At 34.6% G+C, this 19,489-nt stretch overlaps 1 protein-coding gene across 2 annotated transcripts; it reads right to left on the reverse strand.

The window, feature by feature from the left end:
- Nucleotides 1–396: 396 nt before the first annotated feature.
- LOC149816863 (transcription termination factor MTEF1, chloroplastic-like) lies at nt 397–19,212 on the reverse strand. Of its 2 annotated transcripts, none has more exons than XM_089987271.1 (2): nt 18,131–19,212; nt 397–659 (listed from the first exon to the last, which is right to left on the reverse strand). In XM_089987271.1, exon 1 carries the CDS (start codon nt 19,180–19,182, stop codon nt 18,178–18,180), a length of 1,005 nt encoding a protein of 334 aa, XP_089843397.1. In that variant the 5' UTR covers nt 19,183–19,212; the 3' UTR covers nt 397–659; nt 18,131–18,177. The 2 variants fall into 2 exon arrangements, with proteins under 2 accessions (XP_089843397.1, XP_089843396.1); XM_089987270.1 differs by lacking the exon at nt 397–659 and adding an exon at nt 14,585–15,033.
- Nucleotides 19,213–19,489: the final 277 nt, after the last annotated feature.

Here is a 19,489-nt window from a genome sequence, read left to right on the forward strand (position 1 = left end):
GCCAAGCACATTGAGATCGACCAACACTTTGTGAGGCAGAAGGTTGAAGAAAAAGAGATTCCTGAGTTTGTCAGTACTGAAAGATAGGTTGCAGACATATTTACCAAAGGGTTAACCAAGGATCGCTTTTGGATGCTTAAAAGCAAGTTGTTCATGGTCCAAAACCATGATCAACTTGAGGGGGGGTGAAAAAGGTGCAGGATCCGACCTGATCCATGTCACCGTCCATGTATGTAAAGATCATGTATTTAATTATCGGGTCTGGATATACCAGACCCGATCCATAGTGTAATGTAAACTTAAATACATGTTTAGGTCACGCTTTTTTTTTACCGAAATCATGACAGCCGCAGTCGATCTCTCCCTTTCTCTCCCTCTCTCTTTGTCTTCTCTTTCTCAATACAGGAACAAGAAGAAAATTTTACAGTTAGAGCCATGTTAGAGAAAAGATATTCGAGGGTTGGATTTGTTGTATGGAAAACCGTTATCCTTTAACCGTGTTCATTACATGTGGTGTCCGATTTCTCAAGACTACAATACAGAAAATCTAGCAAAGATGGAGAGCCTCCAGGTGGAAAGAATTTGGAAGGACAAACTACTATAGTGGTTCCTATCATTGGAAGTCTTGTGATTCGGGATCTTGCCTAACCCCATCTTGACTATAAAAAAAAAAATGTAAGACGGGTGAAGTGCAAGAAGATTGTAACACACATATACACACACATCAAATAGTAAAAAATGTCAAAGAAACAAACCAAAGCAATACCTTCCACAAAAAAATTTATCAATCTTGTGTATTTAAGGCCTTCAACCCTCAAAAAAAAACCCATTTTTATGTCAAAGAAATATGTTTCACAGGTTGTTTCCTACTATTTAGACCAATGTTGAACACATCCATGGGGTGAGATTTGGTTAAAGCAACCTCCTCTTATGAGCTTCAACTAGGCAGTTCAAAATGTTTATGTATATATAGAATCATGTAACAGTGGACACACAAAGTGTCCACTGTTAGCGGACGCTTCTCCGCCACTGATATTACACCGATCAGCGGCTTACATTTTTTTTTAACGTGTTACATGAATTAGAGGCGGTCACGACTGCCACTAATTCATGTTTTTTCGCCCAGGTCACGAGCTAATGACCTTAGATAGTTGAAAGTCAATGAACGATGAGTAGCTCGTCCACTGTTAGGGCTACTATATATATGTGTGGTTTATCTAAGATTAAACTAATTCTATTTAATATTAGATGCTCTTAAAAGTAACAATATTTTTTTAAATGAAAGGTTACTAATTTGAGCATTATGAGTCTTGGAATTAGAAGTAAATAAAAAGTCAAATGCATTTTTCAAAAAAGTAAAAAGTGTATTTTACAAATTTAAATACAAAAAGTCAAAGTTACTTTTTTTACTCAAAAATTAACCATGCATTTTCAAAAAAATGCTATTATTTTTAAGAGCATGTTGGTCATTTTAATAAGTTGAATGCATTTAATTTTTAATACAACTAGTTTAATATATATAGGAAAAATATATAGCAGTATGGTCATGACTAGTTTGCATAGATCGATCCACCTAATGGTAAATCTAACCGTAGAGATGCGTTTAACATGATTTATTTAGTACATTAGAAGGTTTAATTATGTTTAATATACAATAAGAGTCCATTTTTTGAGACAGTGAAAATGAAGAGCCCACAATTCATGAAAACAAGGGTGGTTTAAAAATGGTATAAAACATCATATTTGTGATAACTTTAACACATGAAAATAATAAACATGATCCAATTGTAAGATTTTTAAACATGAGGTATAACACCTCTTTTTTCAATTTTTTTCACTCTTTTAATTGTTTTTCTTCAAACTAACCTTATAAAGGTGATCTACATGTTTTGTTTAGTTGGAATCATCTTTTGAATAGTTCCATTACAACAAGTAGGCATTTTTTCTATAAGGCTTAAAAAATCAACAGCTTACAATGTGCAATACTTCATCGGGTTATAAAATTGTGTTATTTCATCCAAAAAACACAATTCTAAAGCTCGTTCCTACCATTTGGAACATGCCGAACACATCTACAATGTTTGACCGGATCAAAACAACTTGCACCTACGACTTTCTGAGGCATTTGTACCTCATGGCAACCGTACCAAATGATATATATATATATATATAATATATATATATATATAATATATATATATATATATAAAGGGAATGAAAACCTCCTCAATGGAAACCGGCTCAAACCTCCCCCGTTGAAAATTTTTTGGTGTTTTTTTCAAAATTATGACTGTATAGATGTGTTCAGCATGATTGATTTACTATAAATCAACACTTTGATCACGAATTTTGGATAAAAAAAATGGTATTTGGGGCCTCAAAAATTTATGAAAATTGTACCATGTTGATTTTGAAATTATAAAAACCTACCCATGCATCGGAATCAAATGCTCCAAGAACTGATTCCTATAAAAACAAGCATATATATCACATTTGTACGTTGGAATTTTGAAAAAAAAAAACACCAAAAATCGAATAAAACGTCCATTGGAAAGGTTTGGGAGGATTTTCCATTGGGAAGGTTTATATATATATATATATATATATATATATATATATATATATAGCTTCATCCTTTGATATTAACTTTAGCAGCATTCAACTTACTAAAATGACAAAACACCCTAAGTGTAACAGCAACTTTGAAAAATATGTAGTTACTTTTAAAAGTAGAGTATGTCTTATGTTTTGGAAGGAAAAATAAAGTCAAACACAGTTCTAAAAAAGTAACAAAGCAGTTTTATAATTTTGATTTGAAATATGAAACTAACATTTCTAGACACCAAAAGTTACATTGTATTTTTAAATATGCCACTTCTTTAAACGGCATCTTAAGTCATTTACATCAATTAAACACTATTTTGCCAACATAAGTTGATAGATATGGAAATTTGCCAAGCCATAATGGTTGACACAGTGAAGACCTTACATAAATACCTCACTGTCAAATTTCAGGGAAGATGTGAAGGTGAAAGGAACCTTTCATTATAAAAGCTAATCGTACCCACCAATATAAACAAACTAGCATTTGCATAAAATAGCCTTGATGCAACCTGGTGTCTGTAACTTTGTTACTAGAACTATGTTTCCTCAAATACTTGTCTCACTCCAACAGTGCACTAAAAATGTAGATTATCTCACAATTTCATGAACTACTACAAAATGAAGATGAGCACATCATATCAGCCAACCCCAATCCTCTGAACAGTGAAAATTCATATTCCAAGCTTCCCTATGAAATACCACTTGTTTACGGTATGAGATATTAAAAGGAGTGTGACTAAGTCCGACAAACTCCAAGTGTTTTCTCAACACTGTAACCACTGCTTCAAAAAACAACGACTCCTATGGTGGGAAGTATTCAACAACCATACTAGAGGTGCAAGCGAGATGCCAAAAAAAGGGTAGGTTAAAAGTCTTGCTGTTTGTTGCCCTTTATCGTATCAGTTCTCTTAAAGGATTAACACAGCACCATGTTACAAGATGCCCAAAATGATGACCATGAAAACAAAGAATGAAATATCACCGTCAGATAAGAGACCGCTGTAAGGTCTTAGGGAATCCTTGGCTGATATTAAGCTACAGACATCAAAATATCAATAAGTTGCCTTCAGTAAGAGATCAAATCTCCACAATATGGTTTAGAAAACCTCGTGGAAGAAGGAACTTATAGAAATCCACAAGGTCAGTTGGAAAAAGTATATTCAAGCAACTAAAGTCAATCGAGACTCTTTTCATTACAAATACTTGTTCTAAGCCCCATTGGGAGAGTTCATGACACTCTAAATCTTGTTCATCTGTTTGAGCATTTAATAAAATTCAATTCTCCTCCACATTGTTAATATTGGTCAAAACTGAAGCTTTTCTTAATAAAGTAAAAAACAGCAGCTTAAGCTAAAGACAACTATGAGAACAAAGTTCAAATTGACAACACCAGACCAGTACAACCAATGACAATCACATTATATGATACTATTTAACAAGTTGCTCAAAAGCAAATTTAAGCCTCAGACTAATAGTCAGGTCCATGGAGATGAATCATAGAACATATAATCTCTGTGAAGTGCCTAGTAGAATTGCCAAATTAAGCTTATCAAAATTTGCAAAAAAAGCATTGGGTAAAAACTTTCAGCGTGCAAATTTTGCACATTGCAATACACAAGTTCTTTAAGAGAATTTCTTTAGAAGTTCACAGGCAAATCTTTTGAGTTCCTTTTGGAATTTTACGGATGCAGGCTTGCAACTTGCACGATTGAATCTTCCTTTTGCCACCTTCATGATTGCAGTAGCACATTCAAATTATTCATTCGAGCTCAGATGTACCATTCAAGTGCATGAACGTTCCTAATTTGAAATGACTTTATATCTATTGGTAAGCTTTATTAATTTCATATAAGAATTTGTGGCATGTTTAGTCTAGATCTCTATTTATTCACCAGATATACCAATAACTATCATCTGCATGATACCCTACTAAGTTTCTCTCTGATGTTTCAACTAAAGCAAGTTACTTCTAGTCTGGTTATTTAGATTTTGTCTAGCAAAGTTATTTTCTTACTTTGAACCTTCCTTGTACAACCAAGCCAAGAATTATCTGAATGGATAAGTGTTATGAATGAAGAAATAGGAGCCTTAAAAAAGTCCAAAACCTAAGAACTAAAAGATCTATCTAATGCAAAGAAGGCAATAGGTTGTCGATGGGTGTTTAAAGTAAAAGCCAAGAGTTATGGAACCTTAGAGAGGCATAAAGCTAGATTAATGGTCAAAGGTTATTCACAAGAGTATCATATACACTATAATGAAACATTCGCACCGGTAGCTGAGATGACCTCCATTAGAACTCTTATAGCAATAGTTGTCATTAGACATAGGCCCATTTATCAAATAGATGTCAAGAATGTCTTCCTCAATGGTGAATTGAAGGAAGAAATTTATATGGATCCACCACCTCGACATGAGGTTCCAATTGGAAAAGTGTTTCACTTAAAGAAATCACTTTATGATCTTAAAGAGGCGCCTAAAGCCTTGTATGATCGTTTTAGTTCTGTTATGATTAAGTTTGGTTATACATCATGTTATCCTAACATTGCTTTGTTTATTAAGAAGTATGATGCAGGTATCTTCATCCAAATTCTCTATATTGATGACATGATCATAACTAGAGAAGACAAACAGAGAGTAAATTATATTAAGCATATTGTCAAACAAAGTTTTGAAATGACTAACCTAAGATTTCTTAGATTTTTCTTGAGAATAGAAGTAGCCTATTCTCCCCATGGTTATTTGCTGACTCAATCTAAGTTTCCTACTCAAATAATTGACAAGTCTAGAATCACTGATGAGAAGAGGGTGGATACTCCCGAAAGTAATCAATGTTATGATGAATATAGATGATGGAAAACCCTTAGATGACCCCACTCCATACTGACAAATGATTAGAGTCTTGACCTATTTAACTATTACCAGACCTGACATTTCTCATGCAGTTCACATAGCGAGCCAGTTTCAGCACTCTCCAACCTTTGTGCATATGAGTGTTATTATGAGCAATGTTGTAAGTATTGTATTGTATCGTACAATATATATAGTTACTATTTATTTTAATGGCACGACACACTCGTATCGCGATACACGTGTGTATCATATTCATAGCATTAGATGCAGGGTGTATCGCGCAATACACTTCTGAAGCACTTTAAAAGGGTCGAAACCTTTTTTTACTTTGGATTTTAAAGACCTTCCTAGGGCCGATTTCTTCATTTGTGCATAGGCCATTAGAGCATAGTTGGAAAACCCAGTGAGTCGATTTGGGAATCGCCCAAGTCGTCCCGGATCGGACCCCAACTAAGTCATCCATTCAGGAATGCCGATTCACAAGCCTCTTATGTGTTTTTTTCATGCATTTTGTGTTTTCAATGCATAATTCCCATAAAAAATACTTGTTATAAAGAATTATATGTTTTTAAATCATAAATATTAACAATTATATATAGCAAAATACTTATATAGCTTAGTCATTGATGTTATTTGCTAAATTTAGTGATTATACAATATGAATTTTGATTGTTTCTATATCTTAACACTAGAAAATGCATAGTCCTAACTCGTCCCAGTTACCGAGTCGACCTGCTGACTCGTGAGTCAAGGGTTGGGCAATCCGAATCCGAGTCATGAATTTGTCAACTATGCATTAGTGGGAAACCCACACACACCCCATAGGAGACTTGAGAGCATTTTGGGGTTTGATTCTTGCACAAGGAAGAGGTCTTTATGGTTTTCTCGCGTCAGAGTGCATTTTTACTCATGTGAGATAAGGTAAAAAATCTTTGTTTTTTGCTTCATCTGTGTATGATTGAAGTCGAATGAGAGTAAGCACCTATCTATTTTGATGTATTTAGAAGATATTACTTTACTTTTAGAACTCAAAATTTGTCCCTAAGTATGTTATTGGGCATTGTTTTACATCTTTATAGTGATTAGATTTAGTAATTCGTGCTCTAGAAGGTTGATGGAGGGTGAAGGTCTTGGAGGATGCCTCTTAAAGGATCCTGCATTGAAATATTATACACCAGTTGACTTGGAGATGCGTTTAAAAGGAATAGTGGAATGTAACTTTTGTAGTTTTGTAATGCATGGAGGATTATATAGATTTAAATGTCATGTTGTAGGGCATAGCAACTCTACCGTGAAATTATGTACAAATCGCATTCCTACTGATATTCATGTCGAGCTTCTTACTAGTCTTATAGAAGATGATAAAAAAAAGGCACGAGTACGTGCAGCATTTGTGGAAGAGAAATTGCCAAATGTAGGTCCCTAATTCAAAAGATAAAGATGATCCATCATCATCTCAAGCCACTGAATGATGCAATAAACGAAGAAAATCATTGAGCTGTAGTTTGATATTGAATATGACTTTTATATATAGACATGTTTTTTAACTCTAGCTTATGTGTCTTTCCCCCTTAGCAACTAAAAAATGTAACTTTAACTTTTGTAATGAAGTATAAAAACCTTTTGGCTTTTAAATGTATCATTATTTTGTCTTAACTAATTGTATTTTTGGTGATTAGATGTATGGTTGCACAACAAAATGCATGGTTGCTAAATGTTTAATACCATATCTATGTTTAATTAATCTTATTACATAAATATATTGTGTTCTTGTATTCTATGAATTTTTTTGTTTTTTTTTAGATTTTTAAAGAATTTTTTAGTAAAATTTATGATTTTTTATGATACGCTACGATACGTATCTTACTTTGGGCCCGACTGATTCAGGTTACGCTATGCTACTTACAACTTTGGTTATGAAAATTGTCCGATATTTAAAGAATTTTGTCTTTAAAGGACTCTTATCATTTTTTTCCTCTTCTCTTGAATTAATTGCATATTCTGACTCTGTCTAGGGAGGAGATCCCAATGATAGGCACTCAAACACGGGTTTTTGTGTATTTATAGGTGATTTGTTGGTATCCTGAAAATGCAAGAAGCAACAGAAGGTATCTCTATCATCAACTGAAGTTATATGCCATTATATTTATTTTTATTGATATAATAGGTAATACCTATTAGGGGTATTTTTGTCTTTTCAATGCATGTTATTAGTTGTGATCATTAGGGGTACTTTAGGGTTTTTATTTTTGTGTTTCTTTCCTTTTGTCACTTTATAATGCCCTTGACTCAAAGAGTCATTGGGAGTGCTCCCAATGGCTATATTTCTAGTCATTGGGAGTACTCCCAATGGCTCCTTGAGTGGCTTTTGTGTATATATATAGGGGGGTGAATCCCCTCTTGTAAACTATGCTTGTCTCAAGCAATTATTCCTCGATAGCACATATTTTTTATGTTTGTCTCTTGCCCATCAGTGGCCTTGTGCCTATGTTCATGCATTTAACCCATAAGTGGTCCTTGTTTATGCACACTTTTGTGTATTTGTAAAGCCCATAAGAGGCATCCTATTGTTCTTTGTATTTCCTTACAATTAGTTGAAGGCAAAAAATCGAAAAATATGTACATCTTCAAAGAAGGTCCTACGATTCAGTCACTTTGTTCTCTTTCGAAGCCTAGTCTAGAATTATCCACTCCAGTTTTGTTTAGTATTTCTAGATCAAATAAAGCTAATGTAATATCTCGTAAATATTTGCCAAATCATAAATTTAATAAATATTTTTTTATTAAATAAATATATTTTTGTGATATAATATATATATATATAATGTAGTATTAGTGGCCGACGTTAACCTTGGATCTAGATCTGGATCATGAACCTAGTAGTTGAGGTCCATGATCCCTCCATAATGGGATAAATAAGATTTTTTAAAAATATGTATTATAATAATTTATTATAATAATAAAATAAGATATATGCGTCAAATATTAGAAGAGGCATCGGTTTCCTAAGAGAAATAGGACTTTCTATTTATAGAAATGACGTCCCCTCTAAAAGGAAGAGTGTTGTTTGGGTTATAAAGTAGGTGAGCCTCTCCCTCTCTCAATCAAGTCTAGGAGAGAAAAAAAAAAGAGAGAGGGCTGAACTGAAAAGAGAGAGAGAGAGAGCAGCAGGTTAGATAAAAAAATGGGGGGTGCTGCTGCAACGTCTCCTCCTTCTCCACCTTCTTCAACTCTTTTACAGCAGTCGTAAGCAAAGGTACGAGTCTTTCTCCTAAACCGACGTGAGGAGTTTGACATGGGTCAAATCCAGCATAGGTTTGAGAAAAAAAATTGTGTTCATGCACAGGCTTTGGTTCTTTAGGACTAAGACTTTGCTGGGTTGTATATAGGTTTTTCTTTGATTGTTAAGATTCAGTTGAATTCTAAGTTTGCCCTAAACATATTCCAGATTGAATATAGCTAATTTATTTTGATAGATGTTGGAAATCTAAACTTGCCTTATCTTCCAAACTTAGTTCAGATTTAATATGGCTGTTTTATTTTGTTGTTGTCAATAGCTGAATCTGCATTATCTCTTAAATTTGGTTCAGGTTTAATACAACTATTTTTCTTTGGTTTAAAGTCAGAACCTGTGGTTCCTTCTCTAGTGGTTCCTTCTCTAAGACTCTTATCAGATTTATAGCAATGCCGGAATTTTTCTGTTTTTGAATAGGGAATTGCAGCAAGAACATATATATAAATAAGTCTGTTTTCCTGTGTTCTTGAACAGGAATTTGCAGCAGGTATATATATATATGGGTGTGTTCTTGAACAGGGATTCACAGCAGATATATGTCTGTGTTTTTCTGCATTCTTGAACAGGGTTCGCAGTGGGTTAATATTTATGTCTGCAGGTACACATTGGATTTATAAACTTCTAAATTTGTGTTTGGGTTTAAGATAAAAAAATCTGTGTTTCATTTGCAGAACCAGCTTTGAAATCTGATTTCAGAAATATATATATATATATATATACATATATATACATATATATATATATATTGGCAGCAAAATTGAGAATTTCTGTCTCAGTTTGGCTGCAAGTATAAACTTGATTTTAATCTTTCTGTCATTTGGATTTTCTTAACCTGATTGGCCTAACACACACACACACACACACACACACACACACACACACACACACACACACACACACACACACACGTGTTTGGCACTAAGCATTAGGCCTAAGAGACTCGGTCAAGAATAGTTAAGTGTCATATGTACCTGAATTACAAATTGATTTAAAACCTGAATTTTTCTTAGTGACCAAAAAAATCTGATTTTTTATTAGAAGTTGTCAAATCTGATCTGTTTTGGATATTTAGACAAATCTCTAAGTTTTAGATGTTGAATTTGGTCAGTCACAAAAGTTTGGATTGTTGGCGGATATGATAAGTCAAATTTGCTAGGTTTAATGTGCATTCATTTATTTGTTGCGAATGTGCATTTGTGTTGCATTGTGAACACCAATTTGAATATCTTGTGTGATGTATGTTCACTAAAATTTGTAAAAAAATTGGTTTTTGAAATAATTATATTGTTAATGTAACAGGGAAATAGCCCGAATACGTTATTTCATGATTATTTGCATAACTATAAATTAATTAAGACTGGTAAAAGAGACCAAAAGGTGTAATAATTTTCTTTCCTGGTGTCCCTCTGAAAGTGTGGAAACCATGGATGGCGGACTAGAAAACTTCTGCCACTTTTCTTGGGAGTGGTGTTATTGACTCAGTTGTAGTTATTAGTATATCAAGAAAGTGTCGTCAATGGACGTTGATTTTTTTGTCGTCCCGACATTAGATGACGATTCTTAATGCTCTGATTGATGGTGATGATTTTTTATATCGATCAAGGAATAAGTGTACAACCCAATAAATAAAATACAAATTGTGTGTTAGGCTACCACTGAGAACTGCCTTGAACTTCAAAAATAAATTTTACTCGGTTTTTAGTATCTGCAAGTTTTTTAAGAAAGTGAAAATTAAATTGTGTGCATTAAATAGGGGCATGCATGCAAAAGAAATATTGATAATTTAACTTAAAAAGTTATTCATGCATGCTACATTGATTCATGCATCCCTGATTGTTTACTTTAGCATGAAATTGTTGATTTTTTTATTTAAACTGCTTAGATTGTAAGTTTGTTCTAAATGTTTGTTGAGTTCTCTTAAACTTGTGTTTGATTCTATGTCACATGGGTGCAGGTGCGGGGTTGCGGCACTTTGAAAAAACTTGGGTGCGAAGGTGTGGGGGTACGACAAATATATATATATATATATATATATATATATATATATATATATATATATATATATATATATATATATATATATATAAAGTCCAAAAGTTAGACATAAATGACCCTGGGTGCGTTGATCGCACCCAGGGTCAGGTTGACCGCACCAGGTGTCGCACCCACATCGCGTCGACTCGAGTGCGGCACCCAGTTGGTCGAGTCCCTGTGACATAGGTTTGATTTGATCTATGTTAAATTCTTTACGGTTGGATTTCGAGAGGGTCTCGTACGAGAACTTCAGTTCTTATTCTGTTTTTAAAAATCTTTTTTAGGTATTAAGGCACAATGATGGAGAAACCAGCTGGCTGGAAGGCATGAGGGTTATGATCTAGTGGCCCGGTTATGACGTATATAAAATAGTCTATTTTGTTTTAGAAAATGTGTAAACCTTCATTGATACTATTTGATTAAGTCAATTCAATTTTAGTTCATGGATTAAATTTTTATTCTATGTCTAAATGCTTGTTGGGGTTGTATATATTAAATTTGTAATGTGCCCCAGATCCTTGAGATGTTTTCTGCAATGTTTTAAAAAAAAATTGCATTTTTCGAGAGTCAGTTTAGGGTCATTACAGCTAATGTCTAGCGCAGTCATCGTGATTTCATTATAAGATTGGTTTCTAATAAACTTATTCTCGAGTCTAGTATAGAATGTGGGTCTATTAGTATCATTTGTTCAAGTTGTCAAATTGCAAAGAGTTATGTATTTCCCTTTAATTAGATGAAAGAGCTTTGAAACCTTGTGAAATTGTGCATTATGATGTATGGGGATCCGCACCCACTGCCTCTCCTTCCGGCAGTAGTTATTATGTTTCCTTTGTTAACAACTTTTGTTGTTATATGTGGATATATTTCATGAAACACAAACATGAAGTATTCAATATATTCACAAAATTTCATCTATTAGTTAAAAATTAATTTTCTATGTTTATTCTGAATTTTCAGTGTAACGATGGAGGCAATTACTCTTCAAAGGAATTCATTATTTATCTTGAAAATACTGGAATCAATAGAAGAGTGCCTTGTTCTTACAATCCTCACCAAAATCGACTAGCTAAAAGAATGTATCGTCATATTATTGAAAGTGCCCTAGCAATGTTACATGCCGGAAAAAACTCCTTTATATCTTTGAACAGAGGCCTTTCATTCAGTTGTGCATGTTATAAATATGTTGCCCATAAAGATTTTAAATTACAAGTCTCCTTATTACGCACTGTTTGGAAAGCATTATAATTATGATTCTCTACAAAATTATGAGTGTATTTGTTATGTCCATATACATAAATCCCAAAGAAATAAATTTGAACCAAGAGCTCATGTATGTAAATTTGTTGGCTATGTTGATAGTATAAATGGTTCAAGTGCTATGACAGCAAAATTATGGGTGTATTTGTTGTCCATATAGATAAATCCCGAGAAATAAATTTGAACCCATAGCTCATGCCTGTAAATTTGTTGGCTATGCAGATAGTTATAAATGGTTCAAGTGCTATGACATCAAAAATAGATATATAGTATTTCAATAAATATAGTTTTTGACGAAAATTCCTTTGAGTATGATTCTACTACAGAACACGTTCAGGCAACAAAAGAGACAAGCATTGAATATTATCAGTCATGGTTAAGTACATAGTTGTTTCCAAGATCCAAAGAAAGTTTTATATCACAAAAAGGAGCTCTAGAAAACCACAAGCAGGAAAAGGAAGTTTCTACCTTCTCTGAAGAAAATGTAGCTATGAATAGGAGATATAAAGGACATGAATACACCAGAAGAAAGAGGCACAAATAGTTTTGAAATTGGGACATAAAGGGAAGATGATAATGAAGCATGACAAGAACCAGAAAATGTGAACAGTCAAGAGAATTTCATCAGCTCATGTGATGAAATGATAATATAACCAGAGTTCAGAAGATCAAACAGAGTTAGACACCCTATTGAAGGATGGGTAAGTTATGAAAATTTTAAAGCAGATCGTCAAGCTTTTCTTATGCAAATAAAAAACCAAGATGGCATCTTATTCTCAAGTTATTCGAAATAAGAAATGGGTTGAAGCCATGAACGAAGAAATAAAAGAATTGCATGAATGCCAAACATGGGAAGTTGTTAAAAGGACTCCAAATAAAAATATGATAGGGTTTAAGTGGGTTTATAAGATTAAATATAAACCAGATGGGACTATTAAAAGGTAGAAAGCTCGACATGTTGCAAAGGGTTTCACGCAAGAGTATGGCATGGATTATGATGAGACATTCAGCTCTGTGGTTAAAATGGGAACAATATGTATCATCTTCTCTCTAGTAGTGGATCATGGTTGGGTGTTGATCCAACTTTATGTTAAAGAATGCATTCTTACATGGAAACCTGAACGAAAAGGCTCATATGGAACAACCACAAGGGTACACTGAATACGATCCAATAGAATATGTTTGTAAGCTTAAAAGGGCTATATATGACCTAAAGCAAACCTCTCGTTCCTAGTTTGAGAGCTTTTCCTTAGAAATACAAAGACGAATTTTGCATATCTTCACTTGATCATTCCTTGTTTGTCCACAAAGGTAAGAGGTATATGATTGTTTTGCTAATATACGTGGATGACATCATTGTTACAGGGAGTTCATATAAACATATTAAGGAAATAAAGGAAGTGATTAACAAACATTTTAAAATGAAGGATCTTGGTCAGTTAAAATAATTCTTGGGAGTTGAGGTTGATAAAAGAAAAAATGCTTGGGTCTTAACTCAGAATAAATACACTATGGATCTCCTACACAAAACAGATATGTCTCATTGCAAGCCATTGTTAACTCTTATCCTAACTCTTATCCTAGTACACCAATAGTTGAGTGTCAATGATAGAGAGTTGTATAATGATCCTACTGAATACAGAAGTATTCTTTAAATGTTGTAATATCTTACATTTAGAAGACCAGATGTCGTGCATGCAGTAAACCAAGTGTCTCAATTCATGCATTCGCCAAGAACTACCCATATGAAAGTAGTGAAGTGAATTATCAGGTATTTGAAACATAACTTGAGAGATGGTTTGTTCTATACCATAGCATGATCAAGCACAGAAGCTGAATATTGAGTCATGACAACAACAACCTCCGAGTTAAGAAGTCTATTGCATGAACTAGATGAGACAGTCCCTAGATGAGTTTTATTTTGTGACAATCAGTGCCATCAAAATTTCATTAAATATCGTTTATCATAGAAAGACCAAGCATATAGAAATTGATCAGCACTTCATCAAAAGTAAAATTGAAGATGGTGAACTCGAAGCCATATTCATCGATTCAAAAAATCATATTGCATTGCAGATCTTTTCACCAAGGGATTGACAAAACAAAGATTTTGGCATTTGAAATCCAAATTGTCCATAGTGATTACCATGTACAACTTGAGGGAGGCTATTAAGAGATAATGACATCGGATCTGGGTTTGGATCTGGATCCAAACTTAGATCCAATACATAGGATGTTTCCTATTGAAGTTGGTTTCATATTGGTGTTGGTTTCCTTGTTTTGATAGGTTTCCTATTGTTGCTGAGTTTCTTTGTTGTAGAGTTTGTGTTATAGGCAAATATGGAAAGCCTTGTAATGTTTTCTATATAATAGAATAGACCTACCCAATGTCCCCGCATTGGGAATCATTATACAAGAAGGAGCTGCAGCCCCAATCTTCATTGTCTTCTCTTATTCTTCTTTGGCTATGTACTGGAACACCATAAGGTACCAATTCTAATATTAATAAGTGCATGCATATATGTAGATCTTGGCGATATATACAAAGGAATATACAAAAACAGGTTTTTCACATTTAGTCAAAACTAGTACACCATAAACCAAAGCATAAAATCAATAATCTCTCATTGAAAGTGGCTCTATGTATGCAAAAGTTATCATTCAACCTCATAGTATTTCTAGAAAACTTTAGGTGATTTTTTAGAGCTAGGTGTTAGAGGGAATTGTGGGCTTGGAAAAATGACAATTCCATTTTTGTGTACATATAGAAATGAGTAAAAGCCTTCCCAAATGCCTCCTTTACACCTTTTTCCCAAATAACCATCATAGGAGGAACCTCAGTCAACTCGATCACAAATACTTAATTCCTACCCAATTACCAGCCCAAAAACAAAGGCACGGAATCAAGATTCCAAGAAGATTCTGCAATGCTATAACTTTGTGTTAATGGTTGGATTAAAAAGTCTGTCAATTTTCAGCCTCCGATGGTAGTCCTGGTGAGCAGTCAATAGAATATCATAAAAGAAAAGTATGGTCAAAAGAAACCAAAATAAGTACCTAAGGTCAAATCATAGTAGCAAAATTGTCAACATCAAACAATCTCATGGAACAGCAAATAAGGAAATATAAATTGAAACTTTGCACTTTGATTCTCCACCTAAAATTCTAAGAATTGCAAACAAAAAAATAGAAAATAGATATAATGAAAGGACATGCATAATTCAAAAAGGAACTTCAGCCAATCATGTTTGGCATTTTGATAGTGACTAAATAAGAGATTCCACTCAATAATCTTTGGGGGTAATGCACATAAACAGAAAGACTAAACAAAGTGATACCCAACACTAATGATTGAGAATTCTAGTTTATCCAACCTCCAAAACTAGCTTGCTTAACAAAAATCAGCATCGCTTCAAGAACTTCAATTCCTCAAAGATGGTTTCTACCTATGTAACAGGGGTACTTCTATCAGGCCCTCATATTGATGTCATACCCATTTCATATTCATACTAGTACTGAGTAGTCCTAGGCAAGGTTGTAAGTATCCTATTTTTACTTGTATCGATCAAGCCCATAGTAACACTGTATCATATCATAAACGTATAGTAAATTTTTAATAAAAAAATCAAAAAAAATCAAAAAAAAAAACAAAGAAAAACAATTAGCAAAAATTCTGAAAAAATCATATCACATGAAACAATGATGAATTGCACAAAATACAACCATAGAATCACATATGAAGCATTTATGTCTCTATAATCCATATAAGACATCATCAAACATCAATTAATATAGAATCATAGATAATATAGCATGCAAATCTTACAAGAACAATGCAAAATATTAAATATCTTGCAATTAACATGCCACAAGACTCATACTTTCATATTACATAAACAAAAACAAAAACAAAATAACCAATTTTATGAACAATTAAGTGTTAAATAACCAAGTTTTTTAAAACATATTACATGATAAAACCTTAATAATCTTCTTCTTCTTCTTCTTCTTCTTCTTCTTCTTCTTCTTCTTCTTCTTCTTCTTCTTCTTCTTCTTTCTTCTTTCTTCTTTCTTCTTCTTCTTCTTCTTCTTTCTTCTTCTTTCTTCTTCTTTCTTCTTCTTTCTCCTTCCTTCTTTTTCTTTCTCCTTCCTCCTTCTTCTTTCTCCTTCTTCTTTCTCCTTCTTTCTTCTTCCTTCTCCTCCTCCTCCTCCTCCTCCTCCTCCTCCTCCTCCTCCTCCTCCTCCTCCTGCTCTTCGACATTCTTCTTCTTCTTCTTCGACATTCACATCATCTTCAAGATACGTGGGGTCTTCATCTATCTTTCGTCTTTTTCCTCTCAGATCATCAAGTAATTGCCGGCATTGCCATTTTACGGCATCCGACAATTCTGTTGATGTATAAGCTTACACATTATGATGTATCACGACTAAATGATGCTTCAACCGAGAGATATCACCCGAATTTAGCAATAGTTGTACTTGATTTTTAATCGATTTTCACTCATTACTTGATTGCCCCATTGCCATGCTGGATCCTCTGATGTCATCTTCTCCACAAAACACTTAATAAGAAGCCAAGAATAGGGATTTTTTCGCTTAACCCACTTCCTTAAGTGAAAAATGGTAAAAATGCACTCTTGGTAAAAATCGCAAAATGCACCCTTGCGCAAGAAATCAGTGACCACATTGATCTTACGGAATCTAGGGTACATGGGGCCCCTTCTAATAGCCTCTAGACATAAGGAGAACTCAGTCTTCAAGAGGATTTTTAAACCCCACACAAAAACAATCAAGTTTCGGGTCCTTTTCAAGTGCACCATAGCCGTATCATACAATATGCTCTGTATCGTACGATACACCCGACACGGGTTCGATAACACTCATATCGCAATACGAGTGTGTGTCGTATTGTAAACCCCAAAAGTAACAATATGATACGTATCATATGATATGGCATAATACAGTCAATCTTGGTCCTAGGCATAGTCACATGTATCATTCAATGTAATATCGAGGATTTTTCTTGGAAAAATCTCGAAAGCTTTAAATTTTGAAAAAATATAAGTAATTACAAGAAAAATTAGGAAAATAATAGGTTTTGTATGATTTTTCTTGCAAAAAAATAAAGAAACAAGTTTTAAAAAATTCAAAATGCAAAAAAAAAACAAAAAATAGAAAAAATAAACTTAAGATATATAAAAATAAGAATTTAAAAAAAATATCATGATAATATCACAATTTTTCATTTTCGCAATATTTTGCCGATATTGTTGGCCTAGCTGAAAATGGCGACAATATTGCTATATTTTCAAAATATAGGCGATATCGGTGACAGTGCTCCAAGGTATGGGCTAACTAGCTTTTGAACTTGGCCTATTTTATCCATCTTATGATCAAATAAGTGTATAGCCTACACTTTATGCCAAAAGTGACTAGTGTTAACTATATACTGATCATTGTTTCTTAGTTGACTATGTATCTTTGACATGCTTTAGACATTTAATTTGTTATTGACACTGTAACTTCATATCCAGAGAATTTTGCAAAATGTAACATAATTGTGCATTTTTTCATGGGCGTGCGCGTGTAGTCATACAACGTACACATCTTTTCAGAAATGTCTATATTGTACCATTTGTGCCTATGTTAAATCCAGTACCCCCAGAATACCTATGTAAGATAGGTTGCTATGGTCTTCAAAAGTGTTCATTGTGACCATAAAAAGAAACATATCTAGTAAACTTTGGTATCAAAATACCTCACTCCATAATTATTCAGAGATTCTTGGGATCATAAGAAGCATAATGATAAATTTAGTCTGGAAAAAAATGGCATAAGGATACAACCACACCATTGCCGGAAGTGTGCTAATAGTTTGACAATCAGATCCGTTAGAAGGACTTAATGATATATGGCAAGAAATTTAAGTACCCATGTCCATGGTATAAGGCCTTCAATATTATCATTCACAATTTTATTGTGTTATATGAGGAAAAGAACAACTATCATTCATGGTACAAGGTGAATTGACAAAACAAAATTATGTTACAGAGTGCCAAAAGAAAGGAAGGAAGGAAAAGGAATCTATACCTTGTCCTCCATTATAGTACACAATGTACATTATATGTCTGATAAATTCAGTTTGATTTCAAGAGCCCAACACAGTCTTCAACGGATTTCAACTGCAACTCGACCAACATATCGTTGAACCCGCCGTCGCTCACTGTCAACATATCCGACAAGGAGACCCTGAACCCGAGTTTGACCAACCTCTTATGTCTAGGCTTTATCCTCCCTTCCAAACTAAACGAGAAGTAATGCGGGAAATCCTTCAGCTCCTCGAGATCCCTGCCCATCTCCTTCACAAAAAACTCGAATTTTGGCCTGAAATTCTTGTCGATACTGAACGTCAACAGGCCAGGGGACCGCAACACCATCTTGACGACCTCCCTATAGGAAAACCCCAAGCTCTGCAAAAATTCGATCTTGGGTATGAGCGTGTTCTCGACGCTCGACACCAAGAGCAAGGTGGTTTGGCAACTGATAGCGTGAGGACCGACGAACCCAAATCTCTGCAAGAAGTAGAAGGTGGGTCGAAGCTGATCAGCGACGCTAGAGACCAACAATCTGGGGCACCGATTCAGGGTTTTTCGGAGGTCGGGCCAGTGGATGCCGACCTCGTTGAGGAGGAAATCGAAGACGGGGTAGAGGTCTCGGTGGAGGTTGCAGGTGAGGAGGTGCGGTTGCATGCCGAGGATCCGACCAATGTCGTCGCGGCCCAGGCCCATCCGCCGGAGGCAAGATTCGACCGACTTGAGGCTCTCGATTGACGCCGACCGGAGATTGGGGTTCCTGGTGATGGCGACCGAGGAGTCAACGCCAAGGCACTCGAGGTAGAGGAGCTTCCGGCGGAAGAGGATGCCAGAATCGGAGGAGGAGGAGGGGGGGGAGGAAGAGGGGTTGGAGGGGTTGAGGAGGGAAAAGGATACGGGGAAATGGGAGAGAGAGGAAGAGGATGAGAGTAGAGAGTCTCTGAGGTTTAAAGGGGGTTTAGAGGGAGGAGGCCCGTACTTGCGAGGGAGGAGGGAGGAGGAAGGGGATCGCCATGATGATGGTGATGTTTGTATGAGAGAAAATGCCATGACGATGAGAGTATGGATGGCGGTACGAAGGATGTCACGAAAGGTAAAAGGCGAGAGGTAAAATGGACAATAAGAAAAAAGAAAATTTATAAATACACGTCTGACTTTTAACTTATTTACGAACACGCACTTAGATTTTAAAATTTTAAAAATACCCACCTAGAAATTTTTTTTTGAGAGTTTCTCCAAATTCTATTAATAATAAAAAATCAATTTTACATACAATCAGCCCAAAAGGTAGCCAATCCGGTGGTGGCTTATCTTTCCAATACAAAAATCATCGTTATGCAACATGTGGGTGTATGTT

Source organism: Nuphar pumila, chromosome 14 (genome assembly GCF_984573655.1).
Source record: "Nuphar pumila chromosome 14, dmNupPumi1.hap1.1, whole genome shotgun sequence".
Lineage (NCBI taxonomy): Eukaryota > Viridiplantae > Streptophyta > Magnoliopsida > Nymphaeales > Nymphaeaceae > Nuphar > Nuphar pumila.